Genomic DNA, 20,505 nt, shown 5'->3' with positions numbered 1-20,505 from the left:
TATGAATACTGTACTGTTTTACATTTTAAACATTCTGGTACCCACATACAAACACATGCAAAAAACCCACTTCCCCATCTCAAAGCTGAAACCACAGCTACATCACCAGCGCTTCCAGCAGAAGTCCCCAAGTGATGAATGGTAACTCTACAGTAATATAAGGGTTTTTAATTCATATTTATATTATAAATTCACCGTATAAATTATAAGATTTTATAATTAAAGATTTAACTAAATACCTCTTTTTGTTCTAAATATGCAAAGTACAAATACTGTTTACATATTTTAAACAGGCGACACGGTGATTCAGTTGGAAAGTATTGGCCTCACAGTTCTAAGGGCCCGGGTTCAACCCCGGACCCGCCTGTGTTGAGTTTGCATGCTCTCCCCTTACCTGCTTGGGTTTTCTACGGGCACTTCGGTTTCCTCCAATATCCCAAAAACATGCAACATTAATTGGACACTCCAAATTGCCCCTAGGTGTGATTGTGAGTGTGGCTGTTTGTCTTCATGTGCCCTGTAATAGGCTGGCAACCAGTTCAGAGTGTACCCTGCCTCTTGTCTATTAACAGCTGGGATAGACTGAAGCACTTCCATGACCCTTGTGAGGATAAGCGGAAGGATGCATACATTAAACATTCTGGTACTCACATAAACATACATCACCCCTACTCCATGGTTTTTCACGGGTGGTTCTGGTCCCAATTAACCGTGAAAAACAAGGGATTACTGTATTCATTTCCCTGGTTTCTTTCAGTCTTTGTCATTTCATTGTCATTGTAACTGTCAGTATCAGCCATCACAGCCATCAGTAATATGTCATGTCTCATTTATTGTTTTCTTTGTCCCCTCGTGTTTATTTCTTACTTTTTATTTTGATGTTTGGTGTTTTGTTGATTTAGCGTGACCTCCTTGATTCTTGTTTGACTTTTTGGGAATTAAAAAACAAAGAGAGCGAAGACTTCACTCGCCTTGTCGCCATGCTTCCCTATATTTGGTCCTCCACATGTAGCCAGCATTTTGTCTTGCCTTCTTTACCTTCACAAACCCCCAACGTGTTATTATAAAGTGGTGATCCACAAAAGGGAGCAAGCCAGGGGCAATGCTAGGTTCAGAGTTTTAGGGGCACTGAGCCAGGCAAGATACATTTTATCGTTTTTTACATTTACACCATTTCATTCCCATATTTATAGAAAAGAAGCATAACACTTTTGGAGGAATTCTGTGGCTAAATGATCAAATCCCATAACTTACTTTAAGTGAATCTCAGCAAAAGAGGAGCACTGCAATATAAACATGAGCAGTAGGCCAATAATTTGAATTTGGCTATGAATATGGGGTATATCTGTATTAAGTACTACAAATAACAACGATTGTCTCTCGACTGGCACAGGGGAGGACTGCTAAGAGTGTCTGCCTCACAGTTCTGAAGATTGGGATTCAAATCCTGTGTCCCATGATTTACATATCTTGTGTGCTCATTTAGTTTTTGTGTCCACCTGTTCTTGTCTACCTTGTGTCCACCAATCAGCTCCCTCGAGCCACTCATGTCTTGTCCAGGTGTTCCCTGCTGTCTCATTAATTGTGTATTTAGTTTCCTGGTCGCCTGTGTGGAGTTTGCATGTTCTCTTCGTGTCTGTGTGGGTTTACTCTGGGCTGTCTGGTTTCCTGTAACATCCCAAAAATATGGATTCATTGGAGACTCTAAATTGTCAATAGGTATGAATGTGGGTGCGAATGGTTCTTTCTTTATATATGCCCTGCAATTGTCTGCTAACCAGTTCAGGGGGTACTCCGCCTTCTCCTAGAAGATAGCTGGGATAGGCTCCAACAGTTCCATGAACCTTGTGAGGATAAGCGGCTTGGATAAATGTTGGATGGATGAAAATTTGCATGAAATGCATTAGACTACATGTAAAACGCATTAACAGAATGTTTTTGTGCATTATTTTAATGCTAAAATATAAAAATTTCTCTTTTCTCCTCCCTCTCACTGTGTTGGAATAAATAATAATACTACATAATAATATAGTGTACATTCAGTTAGCTTATCAGTAGCACATTGGCTTTAACATGAACACATGCACATGACACACCAAAATATTTTCTCTCATTCCATTTCAAACAGAGGAATGTAGCTAGGTTTCCATTGAGGCATTTTTGTCATTCCAATTGAAGAGCCCTGGTCAACTGCTTGGATTTAATGTGATATATTGGCACAACCTTGTGGCATAAGCACATCATCGTGAACATCATGTCATTTATCCTCTATTTTGCATAGTAGTTTACACATTTTTAAAAAGCACTTGAAAAAAACAGTTTATAACTAGATCAGATGCTTATGCATTGGCCTCCAAGCTGTGTCAACTAACACTAATGATTCTGGTTGACCACACCGATTAAAATGTATAATTTTATATTCTTTGAAATAAAGCTTGCCCGTATTTGGTTTGATAAAAGGAGAATTTGCATCAAAACCTAAAAGGTTTCGTCAAAGTAAAACCAAATGCTTACCTCTGATTATTCACTGAAGCCAATAAGAAGTGCGTTCTTCCATCATTATAGTGCTTCTTATGTGTTTTAACTCTTGTTCCTTGTGTGTTCATCACGACCGCTCCATTCTCAAGCGTAATGCTGAATTCATCAGGCTGAAGTGATAAAAATGCAGATTAGAGTTAGTCCATTTCTTACCGTAAACATGACAAAATATGCAGATTTTATTATTTATTTATTATGCAGATTTTTTCAAAAGCCAATTATCACTGAAATGGTTGAATGGCATAAGGAACCAAACTAAGACATGTTGGTAACATATGCATTTGACATAAAGTTTGAATGGTTTTCTCAAAAGGTTTGTTTCACCAAGTATTTCCATACCCCTTCAATATGGTAGAAAAGTAGTCCACTCGCTTCTGATGTTCGAAAGTTGAGGCCTCCTTCAAATTTATCAAATGGTGAAATCTTTGCTGAGGATCCCAAGTAGCTCTCACCCATGAAATAGGCTTTATGTGATGCCTGTAATATAAATTAACACTGTTATACAGGATAGTCACACAATCAGTTACTGAAAGACAACAAAACGGGACACTTACAAAAGACTCCTCAGGGCAGCCACTACTGATGCCAATGGTGCCAGGCTCTTCTAAGAGGTTAAAGTCTTTTTTTTGGAACAGAAAGCCTTTGACACAACCCTTGAGACCAACCACGGCGAACAGCTCAGACCTGGAGTGACAGACATGTTGTCCTTGTATTTTTGTGGTTACATTCAACCTCAATCTTACAGTTTCATTATCACACGTACAGTTAACCAAACACCAAACGCATGTCTTTCCAGCTTTATTTATATAGCACATTTCAGACCAAAGGTAACTATGCTTTACATAATGACTATAAAAGTACATTTTAAAAAATTTAAAACAGGTGAAATTTTAAAATACATTTCAGAAAGAAAGGAGAACTTACTAAAATTACAAAAAAAAGAATAGAGTGCAACTAATAGATGACATTCACACTATTTTAAAGTCCATCATGTTTCTTAATCCATGTCACTTCTGTAATAAGTAAAGTCTAACCCAAGTGCTGTTGTTTACTGTTGCTGTGATGCTTTAAATAGTGATTTCATTTATCACAGAAAAAAAGCTATTCAAAATAACCTGGCAGGGCTTAGTAGCCAAATGGTTAGAGCATATGCCACACAGTTCTGATGAGCAGGATTCAGGAGTTTGCATGTTCTCCCTGTCCTTGCGTGGGGTTTCTCCAAGCACTCCAGTTTCCTCTCACATTCCAAAAATGTGCATGGTAGATTAATTGAAGACAAAATTACCCATAGGTGTGAATGTGAGTGCAAATAGTTGTTTTTGTGTGCCCAGTAATAGGCGGGCAACCAGTTCAGGGTGTACCCTGCTTCCTGCTAGAAAATAGCTGGGGGCCTTGTTAGAAAACGTGCCTTAGAAGATGGATGGATGGATGGATGGATGGATGGATGGCTCTGCCTGAAAAAGCAATGGCCCGCTGAACTCACCAACTGGTTGGGTAGCAACAACTGAAATTGTCATGAGGAAGGCTTGGCCACTGCCAAGACGGACATGGCCACGCCACTGCTCTGGCTCAGCTGTCTCACATTGGGACTGTAATTAGACACATTTAAGTGAGCGTTTTTGTCACTTTTGTTTTTTGCCAGTTCGTTGCCTTGCGTTAGTGAGTTGCATTCACTGCCTGTGGGACTCTCCACTCTACACGTAAGTTAGAGTAACCCTAGTCACAGCGATTCTGTGCTCTTTTGTTTGATCCTGTCCTGTTGAACTGTTAGTTTGCCCCATAGTCATTGGACCTTGCTCCAGGTCTTTTGGATCCCGCCTAGCTTAGCATTTTTGTACTTCTGCCTTGTCGGACTGCTACACAATGTATGACCCAGTTTCCGGAATAAACTACATTGAACATTATGCCTCTGCCTCAAAGTCCTGCATTTGGGTCCACCGCAGTACCGGAGGTTCGTGACTAAAATCAAGTGTTTTCTATAACTGCCATTGAGTATTTCACATCCCTGTAGAGTTATGCCTCTGGATTTCAATTGGGTTCAAGTCTGGACTTTGACGAGGCCACTCCAAAACATTCATTTTGACTTGTTGGTGTGTTTTTAGATTGTTGCCCTACTGCAGACTCCAAGTGAGTTTCATCTTAAGATCCCGAACTGATGGCTGAACATTCTCCTTGAGAATTTTCTGCTAAGAGCAAAAGTCATAGTTCCATTATTCACAGCATATTTTTCCAGGTTCTGAAGGAGTAAATCAGCCCAAGACCATCACACTACCATTATCATATTCATCTGCTGCAATTGTGTTCATTTTTTTCCTGAAATGCTACGCCACACACCTTCCAAAAAGCTCAAGTTTCATCTCGTCCATCCATATCGGATTCCCTCAAATGTTTTGGGAATAATTGTAATGATTTTTTTCCAACAGAAAAATTAGCCTTCATGTTATTTTTGATCAGCAGTATTTTCCACCCTGAAACTCTGTCATGGATGCCATTTTTGCCCAATCGCTTCTTTTTTATTATTATTATTATTTTATCAGGAACAATGACAAGATGGAAGGAGGACCAGGCAATTCTTTAGAAGTTGTTTTCAAGTCCCTTTTTGACCTCTTGAATGAGTCATTCCTATTCTCTTCAGGGAATCTTTGTATGCCAACCACTTCAGCGCTGTTCCATGTTTTCTCCATGTGAAGATAATTGCTCTCCTGATTGTTCATTGGAATCTAAAAGCTTTCAAAATGGCTTGTGTTTTCCTTTCCAGACTGATAGATGCCAATTATTTTATTGTATTTCTACGCTGTTTTGTTGGGTCATGCCATTTTGAAGCAGCTTTTTAGATATTTTGTCTGATTAATTCTTGATTTTGGTGGGACAGTTTCTGTTTAAAGGTCAGAGGATAGAGATGTTATGGGGTGTGCTAAAATTCATATTTGCATTGTTTGTTACATACATACATGTTGCTTCCATGAAATTGTCAACTATAGTTTAGCTAAAAATTGGGTTTTTATAATGAGCACTCCACAAACATACCCGAAGCACAAGACACTGGGGTGTAGTTTCTCAATCCATCAAAATGGCTACTGGAAGTGAAAAATTCATCATGACGCTACACCCTATAAACAATGGCGAGAAAAAGGCTGGAATAGGAGGAGGAAGAGGAAGAGACTTCATTTAGAACAGTTAAGAGTGCATCAATGCTCCACATTATGTTAATCTTGTGCAGAGTGCCCTTACCCATTCACAATTCCCGTTATAGACCAGTGCAATACCAATTGTGCAAAGGGAGCAGTTGAAATGACGAATTCTACGAATACTGATTGGACCAGCTGGTTATGAGGGTGTGGCCCAACAAGGCAGAAAACAGTAGGTTTGCTGATCAAGAATTTAATACCTTAATTGCCAAAGGGAAAAAACTGCTTGAATGTGTGCTAGTTTTGACTTGCATTGCATTCCGTTGCAGTGTCTGTTGATTTGTCACATAGTCATAAATACAGACAACAGTTCTGAAAAGTACTGCATGGGTCTTTTTTCCTACAGTCTGGTGCATAACAACTGTAACAGAGTTTTAAGAGGCAGCACGGTGGCGCAGTTGTAAAGCATTGGCCTAACATTTCTGAGGACTGGGGTTCAAACCTGGCCCCACCTGTGTGGTGTTTGCATGTTCTCCCTGTGCCTGCATGGGTTTTCTCCGGGCACTCCGGTTTCCTCCCACATCCCAAAAACATGCATTAATTGGAGACTCTAAATTCCCCCTAGGTGTGATTGTGAGTGCGACTGTTGTCTGTCTCTTTCGGCCCTACAATTGGGTGGCAACCTGTTCAGGGTGTACCTTGTCTCCTGCCTGTTGGTAGTTGGGATAGGCTCCAGCACTCCCACGACCCTTGTGAGAGGATAAGTGGCAAAGAAAATGGATGGCAGGATGGATGGATGGATGGAGTTGAGGGTATGTACAAGGAAATCATCACCTCTTGTCTGTGCTGCTTCCCAACAACACTGTGGGGGCTATAAGATTTATTTCTCTTGCTAGCGGTTAAGGTTCTGATGGCCGCAAAAAAATATATATATATATTTGGCACTGCAGCTGATTTCAGCCTCTATCTCTATATCCAATGCTTTCTGCTAAGTCTTTTTCAAAATATGCCCATTCAAAGTGATCAGCAAAGAGTTTGGAATACTTGCTTGACACCAATAGCTGACCACGCTTTCTTTCCTTGTTAGGGTGAGGGTTCTTTCCCGATCAACTTCTTACATTTTCCTTTTTCATTTGAAAAGCCAGAATCATTTCTACAACCACATTCCATATAATAAACCATCGTAACATTGATAAATCATGTGACAACAAATATACAAGTATGGGAACAACAGCATGGAACAATAGCACACAACGCCAAATGAACAAGCTGTTTGACTAGTGTTACATTACAGCACCTGATAGAGCGGAAGACTAGAAGGCGCTAGATGCAAAAAGCAGAAGCCACATTCTGAGTCATATTCATCAATTTAACTATAACCACTTTGATATGGTAGAGGTGGTTTGTAAAGGGGTTCCAGAATTATCAAGAAGATTTTAACGTCTTTGTTCTCTGACCTTTAAGTTATTTGTTGATTGAGCAGATCTTTAAGTAATCATCTTATCGTGGTGGAGGGGTTTGTGTGTCCCTGTGGTCCTCGGAGTTCAGTTGTCTGGGGGCTTCACACCCCTTGTAGGGTCACCTATGTCAAATATTTCCGAGGTGACCAGACAAAGAACTGCTCCTTTGAAGCCTTATGATGAGTAAAAATAATGGGTCTAGGTTTCCCTTGTCCTTATGTGGGTCACCGAGGCCCCACTCCTGAGCAAGGCCTGGAGGTGGGGGTCAAAGGTGTGTACCTGCTGACTACAGAGCTGTTGCCATAAGGTAGTCGATGCCTGTCGCTGGGGCAATCCCGAACCCGTTGGTTGACACCCACGGTAAGGGATGCCGTCCAGCTGAAGAAAGAGTCCTCTTGGACTTTTTTGGCCTGTGGTACTCTTGAGGGAGCTGGTTGGTACTGGCTTGCCAAGCGGAATACAGCTTTGGTGATTACTGAGGCAAAAACCCGGGCGTAGGAGGAGTTCGATGAGGCCATGGAGAAGGCCTTCTCGACTGTTTTGAAGATATTGTGGTCCCCCTTCCAATGTATTCGGGTCTTGTTCATGGGTGGGGGGAAGAATGGAACCAGAGATCAACAGGCAGCTAAGCCAAAAGGCAAAGCTTTCTGTTTACTGGTCAATCTACAATCCTACCCTTACTTATGGTCATGAGCTGTGGGTTATGACCGGAAGATCCCAGTTATAAGCGGGCGGAATTAGTTTCCTCCACAGCGGTTGTTTGAGATAGACTGAAAATCTTTGTCATCAGTGTAGTGTTGCTGCTCCTCCGCATTGAGAGGAGCTAGATGATGTGACTGGGGCATCTGATTTTGCTGGCTCCTAGACACCTCCCACTGAATGTCCCACCGGGAGCAGACTCCAGGGATTCTTGGACGCTGGAGAGACTATGCCTCTCGGCTTGATTGGGAATGCTTCAGGATCCCCTTGAAGAAGACCAGAAGGAAGTTGCTGTGGAGAGGGAAGTCAGGGCTTCCCTGCTAAAGTTACTGCCCCTGCAACCAGACTTCGGATAAGTGGAGAAAAATGGGCGGATGGATGGATAGAATTTGGCACAGTGCAGACCGGTTGCACATCTGCTTCACAGATGGATTTTGGCACAGTGCAGACTGGTTGCACATCTGCTTCACAGTTCACAAGACCAGTGTCCAAATATGGCCTCAGCTTTGTGGAGTTTGCATGTTATCCCTTTGCCCGAATTACCTTTCTCTGGGTACTCTGTTCTTCTCCCACATTACAAAACATGCATAGTAAGTTAATTGGCAACTCCAAATTGTCCGTACGTGTGTTTGTATGTATGTGTCCTGTATGTGTGTGTCCTGCGATTGGCTTGTGACCAGTTGAGGGTGTACCCTGCCTATGGTCTAGAGTCAGCTAAGATAGGCTCCAGCACACCTGACGAGGGAGGATAACCGGTGAAGATAAGAGGTACAGCAAAGGGATTGATGGATGAATGATGATTTTAAACATTAAAGTGCGGTAACTATACCAAAATAGAAGAATTAGAGAATGGAGCTGATAATTTTGCCACAGATATGGCGCATCCACTAGATTTTGTTAAGATTTTTGAGTGTTGGCCAAACCAGTGGTGTCAATAGGCTCTGTTATAGCCAAAATGTTGTTAAATCACCCATAATTTGGTGGGATTTTTGGTATTTTTCTTTCATATATTTTTTTTTAACCCAAAAAGTACAGTGGTGCATTGAGATGCGAATTTAATTTGTTCCTGGATCACACTTGGAATGTCAACATACATTTTCTTAGCCGCTTATCCTCATGAGGGCCGCGGGAATGTTGGAGCCTATCCCAGCTTTCAACGGGCAGGAGGCAGGGTACACCTTGAACTGGTTGCCAGCCAAATCCACTTGTAACTCTAAACACTCATATCTCAATTCATCTTTCCCCATTGTGATGAATGGACATGCCATTAATCCGTTCCTGCCTCTCTGTCAACCTCCAAATATTTTTTAAGGAAAAATAGGAAGGAAAAACCGCACTCTATAATCTTGAACTTCATAAAACACAGGGTGATAAAAATAATTAAATAAATGTACCTCATGCTCTCGTGTTTCACCCATGAGTCTGTGGCACCAGGAGACACAATTGTATTGTACAGTCATGCAGACAAATAAAGAAGACTTCTTATGCTTCTGTTCTATCACTTAATAGATTGGTCACTATGTGTGTTTTTTCATCATAGCATTTCAAATATATTTCTTCAGGGTCCTAAAACAATGACTGTTACCATGTGAATGGTGCTTTTCCATTCATCCATCCATTTTCACCTGATTATCTGTGGTCGGGTTACGTTCACAGTACCTTAATCATGGAAGCCTAAACTTTCCTCTCCCCAGCCACTTAATCCAGCACTTTTGGGGGGATGCTGAGGCGTTCCTAGGCCAGACAGGAGGTATAGTCACTGCAGTGTGTCCTGGGTCATCCCCATGGTCTCCTTTTAGTGGGATATGCCTGGACCACCTTACCACGGACTCCTCCAGAAGGCTCCCTAATCACATGCCCGAGAACCACATCTGGCTCCTCTTAATATGGAGGAGCATCGGCTCTACTCTGAACCAAGATCTAAGTGAGAGCCTGGACACCCTGCGGAGGAAACTCATTCAGGGTGCTTGGAATCTTATTCTAGGTAGCACAGTGTGGCAGCTGTAGAGCGTTGGCCTCACAGTTCTGAGGACCGGGGTTCAATCCTGGCCGCGCCTGTTTGGCGTTTGCATGTTCACCTCGTGCCTGCATGGTTTCTCTTCACTCTGGTTTCCTCCCACATCCCAAAAACATGCATTATTGAAGAATTGCCCCTAGGTGTGACTGTGAGTGCCACTGATCTCTGTCTGAATGCGCCCTGCGATTGACTGGCAACCAGTATACTGCTTCCTGCCCGATGACAGCTGGGGTTGGCTCCAGCACTTCCACGACACTCGTAAGGATGAGTGGGTCCCAAAATGGATGGATGGAATCTTATTTTTTTGGTCACAACTCATAACTTGTGACCATAGGTGAAGGGCAGACATGTAGATGGGTAGACAATGGTAAATCGAGAGTGTTGCCTTTTGGCTTAGCTCCTTCTTCATCACAATGGACCTCTACAAAATCCACATCAGGGAAGATGCTGCACCTGTCAATCTCACGCTCCATTCTTCCCTCACTCAGCAGACACTCACAATATATTTGGGCCTGCCAGGTCGGACTGACAGCTTCCCCACCATTGGAACCAACACACCACCAGGTGATGATCAGTTGACAGTTTTGCTCCTCTCTTCATCAGAGTGTGCAAGACATGCAGCCACAAGTCCAATGACATGACCGTAAAGTTAATCATGAACTGCGACCGAGCGTGTCATAGTGCCACACAAACAGACATATGAACACCCTAATCCTGATGCTTGAACATAGGGTTTGTTAGGGGGTGTTTTTCCCAATCACACCTTTCAGGTCTCTGCATTGCAAGTCCCCAACAGAATGTTGGAGTTCTGATCAGGACCACTCTCCAGCAACCCATACAAACACTCCAAAAAAGGTGCTTTGTCTGAACAGCTTTTTTGTGCATTAGCCCAAATGACAGTCATGACCTGTCTCTCATTCCCGAAGGCGGAAGGTGGCTGTCCTCTCCTCCACTGGGGTGAACCCCAGCGTACAGGTGGTAAGCCAGGGGGCGATAAGTATACCCACAACTCCTCAGCGCATCTCACTCCAAAGTGGAAGAGAGAACACCCCCTATTGTGAGGACTGGTACCAGACCCCAAGCTGCGTGTGGAAGCAAACTTCTCCATTTCACACACCGGCTCAGGCTCCTTCACTGCCAAAGAGGTGACATTCCACATCCTTAGACCCAGCTTCTGTGGCCAGGGATCAGACCACCAAGGTCCCTCGCTCACTTGGGCTACCACCGAGCTCACACTGCAGATGACCCCTGTGGCCCCTCCCACGGGTGATGAGCCCATGGGAAGGTAGACCCACGTTACCAATTCGGGCTGTGTTCAGCAAGGCTGCATTGATGCAGACCCAGCCAACAGGCACCTTCGAGCCCCACCTGGCTCTAACAGATCAATCATTCCCATAAAGAAAAACAATATAGAGCCAGAGATCTCGTGGTAAGCATTTTCTCAATTTTGGGAGAATTTATTTGCCACTCTAGTTTGTATATTTTCACTGTATGAGAAATATTCTGTGAAGTTCACGCTTATCAAATTCAAAAATCCATTTGGACAACTCACCTAGATTGGAGAATGTGTGAGGGAGCCCCCCCTATGTAGATATCTGAGAAAGGCAGAGTAGTTTTGGGATTCTCCATAGATTTAACATGGCTCTTGTCTACCAGAAGGATGACCTTCTTTGACTGATGGTAGATTACTGATATCTGTTTAATGACCAAATCACAAGCAGGAAATAGTTTTGAATAAAAAAAATATATACAGGACATGTTATTAAACTTATAAAAATAAAAGAAAACTTACCTCATGATATCTTGCATCATTTATTTTTAATTTTGGTATGTTATCCTCCAAAAGTTTAGGCCCATCATTGAAGCCAAAGTCATACATTAGACGCAAAAATCCATTTTTTATGTCTAAAAGAAAAAAATTATCCTGGGAAAAATAGAAGAATGAAAATATATAAGATACGCATCTATCTAGTGTGTGTAGGTAGTACTGTCGACTGCACAGCTTGTAACATTTTCATAAGGGTGAGTTAATTTAGTAATTTAATGTATGTATCCATCTCTTTTTCTATACAAATAGTCACAGGCTAAGTTAAGACTTGATTTTTAAATAGTCAAGCTCACAAAGATACACTGTACAACTAATAAAATATAAAAAAAAACATAACAGTAAACATCTATTTTTTTCACAGTTAACTTTTGTGCTGGAGTGAAAGAGTGCCCCTTGTCTTAGTTATTGTAGTTTTACTTACAGCATTGACCATGATGAAAAGGACGCCATCGTTTGCAACTGTTCGCACTGAAATATCAAATCTTGTGACATAACCAAATTTTCCCCTCCTCTCTATTTTATTGATCAGTGCATAGCCCTTTCCATCAAACAAATAGCTAGCAATACGACTCTGTGAAAAAGCCAGCTTGTACCTGAAATTACAAGGAGAAACAACATTAGATCAGTATAGAATATATTCAGGTCTCACATTAGACAATGTTAACAAAATACTGAATATCTATCAGCACAGAAAACCTGATGTCTATCCTTATTTGTTTTGCATTTATGAAAATTTATTACTAATTTGATTACACTTTCTATGATGTCCTGCAAGTGTCTAGTTGGTACAGTAATTTTGGTAATTTAATAACATTAAATTTCAAATGATCATTTGTTGTTTGTAATGTATAAGGCTATTTGATACCCTAATGATAATCAAGTCTTTAAAAAGGAAAAGTTGATGTTTTCATAAACACTAAGATACTGTACTTCATAGTGGTGATCTCCAAAGCAAAAGTCAAACAATCCTTAAGAATGTTTAGAGTGGAAAAATACCTGGAACATGGTGTTGATGCAACCACATCCATTTTGTGAGTGTTTTTGAAATTATATAGACTGATCACATCATTGTTCAGCGAAGCCAACTCAATGCAGCCCACAAATGGAGCAAGAGCCAAAGGTGGTGGAAGCTGAATTGAAACAATTGAACACAGCAAAATTCAGGTAAAAATGGAAATTATTAAATTGGGAATAATTTGTTCATATATAAGATTAAAATACACTGGCATCTGGTGGAACACCCCCAACAAAGAACACCATGTCTTTCGGGTCAATGTCAAAAAGTGAATCGGTTCCTGGAGATTCGCCTTTCTGAATGAACTTCTGTTCATCTGTAGATCTCTGGCTTGGTATGATAAGATAGATTTTTCCATGTCTACCCAACCTAGCAAGAAAGAAAACATGTAATGACTTCACTTTGAATGAAATACGTATGACAGGAGTGAAACACTCATGATATTACCTTTCTACTTTTATGTAGTTGAAGACAGCAGGCCATTGACTGACAGGTTTTGAACTCAGCGGGATTTCAACATATTCACCACCTAGATTATACATGTACACCAAGTTGTCATTCTTGATGGCAAGTCCCATGTAGTCTTTCCTACCCTATGGGTACAGTAGTAAGCAAGGAAAGATTTATTAATTATACTAAATATAATTAGTCATGGTAAAAAAAAAAATCCATCTATTTTCTAAGTCGCTGATCCTCACAAGGGTCGTGAAAGTGCTGGAGTCTATCCAACCTATCTTCAGACAAGAGGCGGGGTCTACCCTGAACTGGTTGCCAGCCAATCGCAGAGCACATAGAGACAAACAACCACTCGCACTCAGAATCAAACTTAAGGGTAATTTGGAGACCCCAATTAATCAATGTTTTTGGGATGTAAGAGGAAACTGTAATGGGGGAATTTGCAAACCCTCCACAGGTGAGGCCCAGACTTGATCCCCAGTACTTAGAATTATGTTGTTCGCTCTTTAACCAGTCACGCCACTGTGCTGGTGCAAAAATAGATTACGGGGAAAATGATTTTACGTATTAGAATATTTCAGTTCAAACTGTACACTATTATGATGTGGAATTTATTTTGTTTTGCAATATAAGAATAGATCTGTCAGGAACGAGACTCGAAGGCGGACCCAAATGCACGACTCAGATGACAGGCAAGCAGTGAGGAATAAGCCTTTATTCATTCCAGCGTCAGGTACCAGGGAGTCAGTCCAAACAAGCAATAGGATCAGCAACGGCAGGCTTACGGGGTAGAACGGGAGACAGGCGTTGGTTGGTACACGGGAGGTTGGCGTCAGGAATGCGGAAGTGCGGGTATAAGGCATGCGAGGCAACAATCTGGTGAAGACCAGTCGTCCCCTGGGCCCTATAAATACTGTGGTTAATCAGCCAGGATGAGGCGCCTCCTAATCAGCGCCGGTGTGCTGGGCCATGCCCAGCCAGGGCTGGAAGGCAGGATCATGACAATATCAAATATTTTGTTAAGGTGGAATGGTGGATCAGCTGGAAAGTGTTGGTCTCACAGTTCTGAGGTCTCGGGTTCGATCCCGGACCCACCTGTATGGAGTTTGCATGTTCTCCCACGTCCCAAAAACATACAACATTAATTGGACACTTTAAATTGCCCCTATGTGTAATTGTGAGTGGAACTGTTGTATGTGTTTATATGCCCTGTGATTGGCTGGAAACGAGTTCAGGGTGGATGCTGCCTCCTGCCTGTCTATAGCTGGGATTGGTTTCACCACTTCCGCGACCCTTGTGATGATAAGCAGCTAAGAAAATGGATTTTGTTAATATAATCAGCCACAGCTTCAATGCAGCAATATGGGGGGAACTAGACACTGCAAACTGTAAGCTGGTCCGGAGCACGGGTAAATGCAGAGGTTTACATCAGGAAAGGCCTTTGGCTTAAAACTTTGCTAAACAAATATGGGCGTTAATCTAAAGAATCCCATACCGGAGCCCGGGTTAACAACAACCGCCCCTAGGACCTTTAACCCGCAGGGAGTTGGTGGAAATTCACCTAGTGTAGGTGTAAGATTAAGGAGAGGTGGAAAACATGTTCTTAAGCAGAACTAGACAAGAAAAGCACAGTGTAGAATTTAATGTGGGAACTTTGAATGTTGGGACTTTGACAGGAAAATCTTGGAAGTTGGTTTACATGGTGATAAGGGGAAAGGTCAATATACTGTGTGTCCAGGAGACCAGGTGGAAAGGCAATAAGGCTAAAACTTTAGGGGCAGGGTTTAAATTATTCTACCATGTACAGTAGATGGGACGATAAATGGGGGTAGGGTTTTTTTTTAACAGAAGAGTTAGCTAAAAGGCACCACACTGGACGATTGGTTTGCACATCTGCCTGACAGTTTTGAAGACTGGCGTTCAAATCCTGGCCCCATCTGCGTGGAGTTTGCATGATCTCCCTATGGCTGTGTGGGTTTTCTCAGGGTACACAGAGTATTTTACATTTCACCAGAATATGGCAGTAGCGGTGTGGCCACATCCGTGTTGCCTTGATGACCTTTTGTCATCATTTCAACCCAAAAACAAACATGGCAACTGTAGCTAAAAAAAGAAAAGTTGAGATCGAGCGTGTCATAGTGCCACACAAATCAGGTTCAAATCCAGCCACGCATGTGTGGAGTTTGTATGTTCTCCATGTGCTTGCATGGATTTTCTCCATTTAATTCGGTTTCCTCCTACATCCCCAAAACATGTATGGTAGTTTACCTTAAGACTCTAAATTTACAATATATTCAATAGCTGCCCTGCAATTTGCTGGCGCACAGTTCATGGTGTACCCTGTCTCTTGCCCAAATATTGCTGGGAACAGCTTCCGCACACCTGCAACCCATGTGAGGATAAGCGGTATGGAAAATGATGATCTTAAACTTTAAAGATGATGAACGCCTTGGGAATGCCCGACAAACACAATCTTGGGCTATTAAGTTTGAAAGTGTGTCAAAAGTTTCGACTGGTACTATACACCAATATACTGCAAACCCCAATACACAAACCACAATAACACACAATAACACACAATTTTAAATGTCACTAATGATAGCAATAAGCATCTCTGGCAGATACCCCCTTTCTAAGTTCATGATGGTCAATTCACAATAGTATCATAATATCCTTACGTTTCTGTCTCCCAAATATAAAATGAAACGATCTTCTATCGGATCCTTGTCAGGGTCAACTCTCATAAATAGGCTGATGGACGTCACTGCCTTAAGATCTTCTAGGTTTGTATCAGCATGTATCTCCACTGAAGACTGACCATTGAACTTCATGGACACTTGAACCTAGGGAAGAAAGTATGGCAATGCTAAATTTTAACATCCGGTTTAGTTGCCTTTTTGTGCTGTTTCGTGTTCGTGATGCTTGGGAAATGATTACTTTATGGATGAAAACAGTATAAATATTATTATTTTGTGTAGATTCAACAGTAGCCAATATCTGGATACCATAGATCCAGGTAGTCTTTTAAAATTAGCTTAGGTTAGTGTGACTGATATTATTAATTTCTCGTGTGACCATGATACAAAACCATGACCACAATACATTTAAGAATGTCATCGATGTCACTAAATTCACATTCAGAATTCAAATCAATTAGACCACTTTGGAAAATCTATAATGGTATACTTTGTCTGGAATGGCATTTGTGATATTAGAGATGTAGCTGAAGCTAATGTGATGCATTCTGTGTGAGCTTACCTTCTTTGCCACACTTCTAGCCTGGGCTATGAGTTCTCTGATTCTCATGACATTGACGGTTATGTTATTCACAGGCTTCTTCTGCTCAACCACCTTCAGCTTATCCAAGAGCTCAGGAACAAGAAAATGAAGGTGATCCACTGAAAATAACATTGAACAAAATACTGATCATGAAAAAAGTGATGGAAATTCAACTTTGATTTACAAAATAATGTACATTTGCTTATCATAAATTGCAAATAGTTTTGGCAAGTAGATCAATTATCAGTGAATAACAGGGACTTGGACAATCCTTTATTAGGGTACGGTCGACATTGGATGCCCAATGACATAAAACATGAAACAAAAAGAAAAAGTTTCTGAAGGACATGGAATGTTCTGAAAAGACAAAATACGTAAGGCACTTCATCTCAGTTCAATAGACCTGTACATATTTTTTTCCAACCGCTACTTATCCATGGTACCTCGACTTACGAATGTCTCTGGTAATGAAAAATTCAGGTTACGAAATAGCTCCTCGGAAAAAATATTGTCTGTAGCTACTAAGGAAAATTCAGGATACGAAAGGACAAGATCGGCGCTGGATTCGCAGCCCCCAAATTTTACCGAACATAAACTTTATCTTGGTTTGTGTGGCGCAATGGAGCTGCTCTCCCACAGGCAAATGGGATAGCATCTTTCTGGCATCGCATTGGCTAGGAGAGACGTCAGTCATTACCCATGATGCGTTTCATTTTCCTTGGACAATCAACTGTCCCCAAATTACGCTACTGCTGTCACGCACTAGCAAATATTGGTAGAGTTCGAATTTTTTGTGTGTTTTTTGTTTGTTTTTTTGCAATATTATTCATCTTTCTTCACCATGGTTCCCAAGACACTCTAATGGAATTAAGTGGTATTCATGTGTACTTTTGTATGTATATTTCCTTTCAGCTCTCAAATGTTTTCCTCCTCCTCCGTCCCCATGATGCTTTCTACTTGCCATTCACCCTTCTTTTTGCATAGTTTCCCAACACCCAAGGTAAATGAACATAATGTTTATTATTCTTTACATTATGTACTTTGAATGTCTATTTTTGGCGGTTCAGGGGGCTTGGAACAGATTAGGCCATTAATATGTAGATTGCTCTTCTACTTGAGAAAAATTTACATCACGAAATAACTTCCGGAATGGATTAATTTCGTAAGTAGATGTACCACTGTATTTGCTTTAGTTTGTGAAGGAAGCAAGTCTCACCAATAAGCAACAACAGATGCTGTCTGGACTGAAAAGTTTGCGACATTATAGCGTTGTTTCCTGAAACAGTTCATGAGATAACATACCTGATTCCTTTGCAGAGATTATGGCTTGCTCATAGCCAGATGTCGAGTATTTGTTCTTGCTCAGATTATCGGCCCACTCCTCTACTTTGTTACCGATAGGCGTAATGGTGTCAAGCACTGCTGCTGATCGGTTAAGAGTTCCCTCAGCCACCTTTAGTGTGTACTCCAGTCTCTGATTAGTTCTGGCTGGAAGGGTGAGACAATATCTGGTGAGCTAATTAAGATGCGCAGGGTTACAGCATAAACTTAGAAACAGATTTTTTTTCTTTCAATTAAAAAAAAAAATACTTTTGAAAATTTTATTTTTGTGGCGGCACGGTGGCACAGATGTAAAGCGTTGTCCTCACAGTTCTGAGGACATGTGTTCAATCCCGGCCCCGCCTGTGTGGAGTTTGCATGTTTTCTCCATGCCATCGTGGGTTTTCTCCGGGCACCCGGTTTCCTCCCACATCCCCAACACTTGCATTAATTGGTTGTCTGTCTCGATTTACCCTGCGAATCGGTGGGAACCAGTTCAGGGTGTACCCTGCCTGCTGCCCATTGACAGCTGGGATAGGCTCCAACTCTCCCGCGACCCATGTGAGGATAAGTAGTTAATAAAATGGATGAATAGACAATTTTTGTCTGGATTTTAATCATAATAATGCATTTCTAAGCTAAAATAGTGGGTAGACCTTCTGTATTTTTCATTTTATGAGCATATGTACCAGGGGGTAAAATAGTGACAATAACACTTAAAATGTATTTTCAAAACATAGTCTTTTAGTTTTCCCATAGGTTCATCATCAGCGGGAGGTCGGGTGCAGTGTGAGCTGGGTAGTGGATGAAATCAGGGACCTTGGTTATCCGATCCCTTGCTATAGAAGCTGTTTCTAGGGATGTCAAATGTCATCTCTCTGGCAGAGAATGAGCCTGAGCTGGTGTGTGAGGTTGAGAAGTTCCAACTATATATAATCAGGCTCGCTTTCACACATTGCTTGGGCTCTGGTACCAGTCCTCTTTAGAGGAGCTGACCCTGTAACACTCTGGAGTTGCTCATGGTGAGAGACGCTGAGGAGGTGTAGGTATACTTAATATGGGCAGCTGTGGCACCTGTACATTGGAGTTCACCCCAGTGGAAATTAGCCTCCCTCTGCCTTAGGTTGAAGACACGGGTTGTGGCTGTTGTTTGTGCCAAACAGCAGTTCAAAGTACCCACTCTGTTTCAAGTCTTTAGAGGGTGCACTGGGGAGCACTCCCACTGGGGAAACCATCGTTCTGCTGGGGAACTTCAATCCTCACGTGGGCAGTGACGTTGAGACCTGGAAGGGTGTGATTGGGAGAACACCCCCAATCAGAACCCGAGTGTGTTCTGTTATTGGACCTCTGTACTCACCACGGATTGTCCATTGTCCATAACAATCACCATGTTGAAGCATCAGGGTGTCCACACATTCACTTGGCACCTAGGTCAGAGTTCGTTGATCATGTCATTGGACACACGGCCGCATGTCTTGGACACTCGGATAAAGAGAGGGGTGGAGCTTTCAAGTTTTTACCATGTGGGGGTGAGTTGGCTCTAATAGTGGTCGAAGATGCTGGTTCAATGTGACAGGCTAAAATGTACCGTGATGGTTTGCTGGGTACTGGCAGAATCCCCTGTCAGAAGGGGTTTCAACTTCCGCCTCCGACAGAGCATTTTCATGTTCAGGGGAAAGGCAGGGCACATTCAGTCCAAGTGGACCTTTTTCTGCGCATCCATTATTGCGGCGGGCGACCGAAACTGTGGGCGTAAGGTGGTTGTTACCTGTCGTGGTGGTAATACCCGAACCCGGTGGTTGACACAGCAGTTATGGATGCCGTCAACTTGAAGGAGTCCTATTGGGCTTTTTGGCTTGGTTGCAGCTGGCCAAGCGAAATGCAGCTTTGTCGATCACTGTGGTGAAAGCCACAAGTATGGGAGTAGTTCAGTTAGGCCATAGAGACAGACTTTTGATGGCTTTAAGGAAATTCTGGTCCATCAGGCAACGTCTCAGGAGAAGTAACCAGTGCACCATGTATGTAGTGGGTATGGGGCACTACTGTCTTCAACCTGGGACGTTGTGATTCAGAGGGAAGAATACTTTGAAGACCTTCTCAATTTCACCACCACACATTCCCATGTAGAAGCAGTGTCTGGGATCTTCAAGGCAGGCTCTCTAATTTCTGGGCTTGCGGTCACCGAGGTGGTTAAAAAGCTCCTCAGTGGCAAGGCCACGGGAGCGGATGAGATTCTCCTGGACTTCCTCAAGGCTCTGGAAGTTGTACGGCTGTCCTGTTTGACACACCTCTGCAACATCGCATGGACATCAGGGACATTGCCTCTGGAGTGGCAGATTGGGGTGATCGTACCCCTTTTATAGAAGGGGGGCCAATGAGTATGATTCAGGAGGAGCATTGTGGTTTTTGTACTGGCCGTGAAACAGGAGGGCAGTTCTTCACCCTCAGCAGGGTCCTCGAGGGTGGATGGGAGTTCACCCAACCAATCAACATCTGTTTTGTGGACTTGGAGAAAACATTCGTTCCTTGGGGAGTCCTCTGTGGGGTGCTTTTGGTACCAAGCCCAAAGCATTCCCAAAATACCCTGATAGTAATATCAAATGAGAGTTTTAACATTGCTGGCAAAACATTCAACTGTCTTATACCTGTCTGAATTTCATTAATATCCTGAACCATTTCTTCAAGTTTTTGAGTGTTTTTATCCAAGGTTTCCTTTGTCTCTTCAATGTATTTGACTTTGTCAACCACCTCAGCTTCTACCTCTG

General features: G+C 42.2%; 1 protein-coding gene across 4 annotated transcripts in view; it reads right to left on the bottom strand.

Annotated features, from left to right (window-relative positions):
* The window catches only part of lama4 (laminin, alpha 4), a 124,860-nt gene that overhangs the window by 26,604 nt on the left and 77,751 nt on the right, over positions 1-20,505 (bottom strand). For all 4 annotated transcript variants that reach the window (XM_061811827.1, XM_061811823.1, XM_061811824.1 and 1 more), the window contains 13 exons: positions 20,386-20,502; positions 17,723-17,908; positions 16,400-16,539; positions 15,820-15,984; positions 13,133-13,278; positions 12,892-13,054; positions 12,667-12,800; positions 12,092-12,263; positions 11,635-11,766; positions 11,395-11,537; positions 3,093-3,222; positions 2,878-3,015; positions 2,515-2,648 (listed from right to left, as the gene is read on the bottom strand). In XM_061811827.1, coding sequence (XP_061667811.1) covers positions 2,515-2,648; positions 2,878-3,015; positions 3,093-3,222; positions 11,395-11,537; positions 11,635-11,766; positions 12,092-12,263; positions 12,667-12,800; positions 12,892-13,054; positions 13,133-13,278; positions 15,820-15,984; positions 16,400-16,539; positions 17,723-17,908; positions 20,386-20,502 — 1,900 coding nt within the window. The remainder of the gene's footprint in view (positions 1-2,514; positions 2,649-2,877; positions 3,016-3,092; positions 3,223-11,394; positions 11,538-11,634; positions 11,767-12,091; positions 12,264-12,666; positions 12,801-12,891; positions 13,055-13,132; positions 13,279-15,819; positions 15,985-16,399; positions 16,540-17,722; positions 17,909-20,385; positions 20,503-20,505) is intronic.

Source organism: Syngnathoides biaculeatus, chromosome 23 (genome assembly GCF_019802595.1).
Source record: "Syngnathoides biaculeatus isolate LvHL_M chromosome 23, ASM1980259v1, whole genome shotgun sequence".
NCBI lineage: Eukaryota > Metazoa > Chordata > Actinopteri > Syngnathiformes > Syngnathidae > Syngnathoides > Syngnathoides biaculeatus.
The sequence above is the reverse complement of the archived record's forward strand: the minus strand, read 5'-3'. Positions and strand labels throughout refer to the sequence as shown.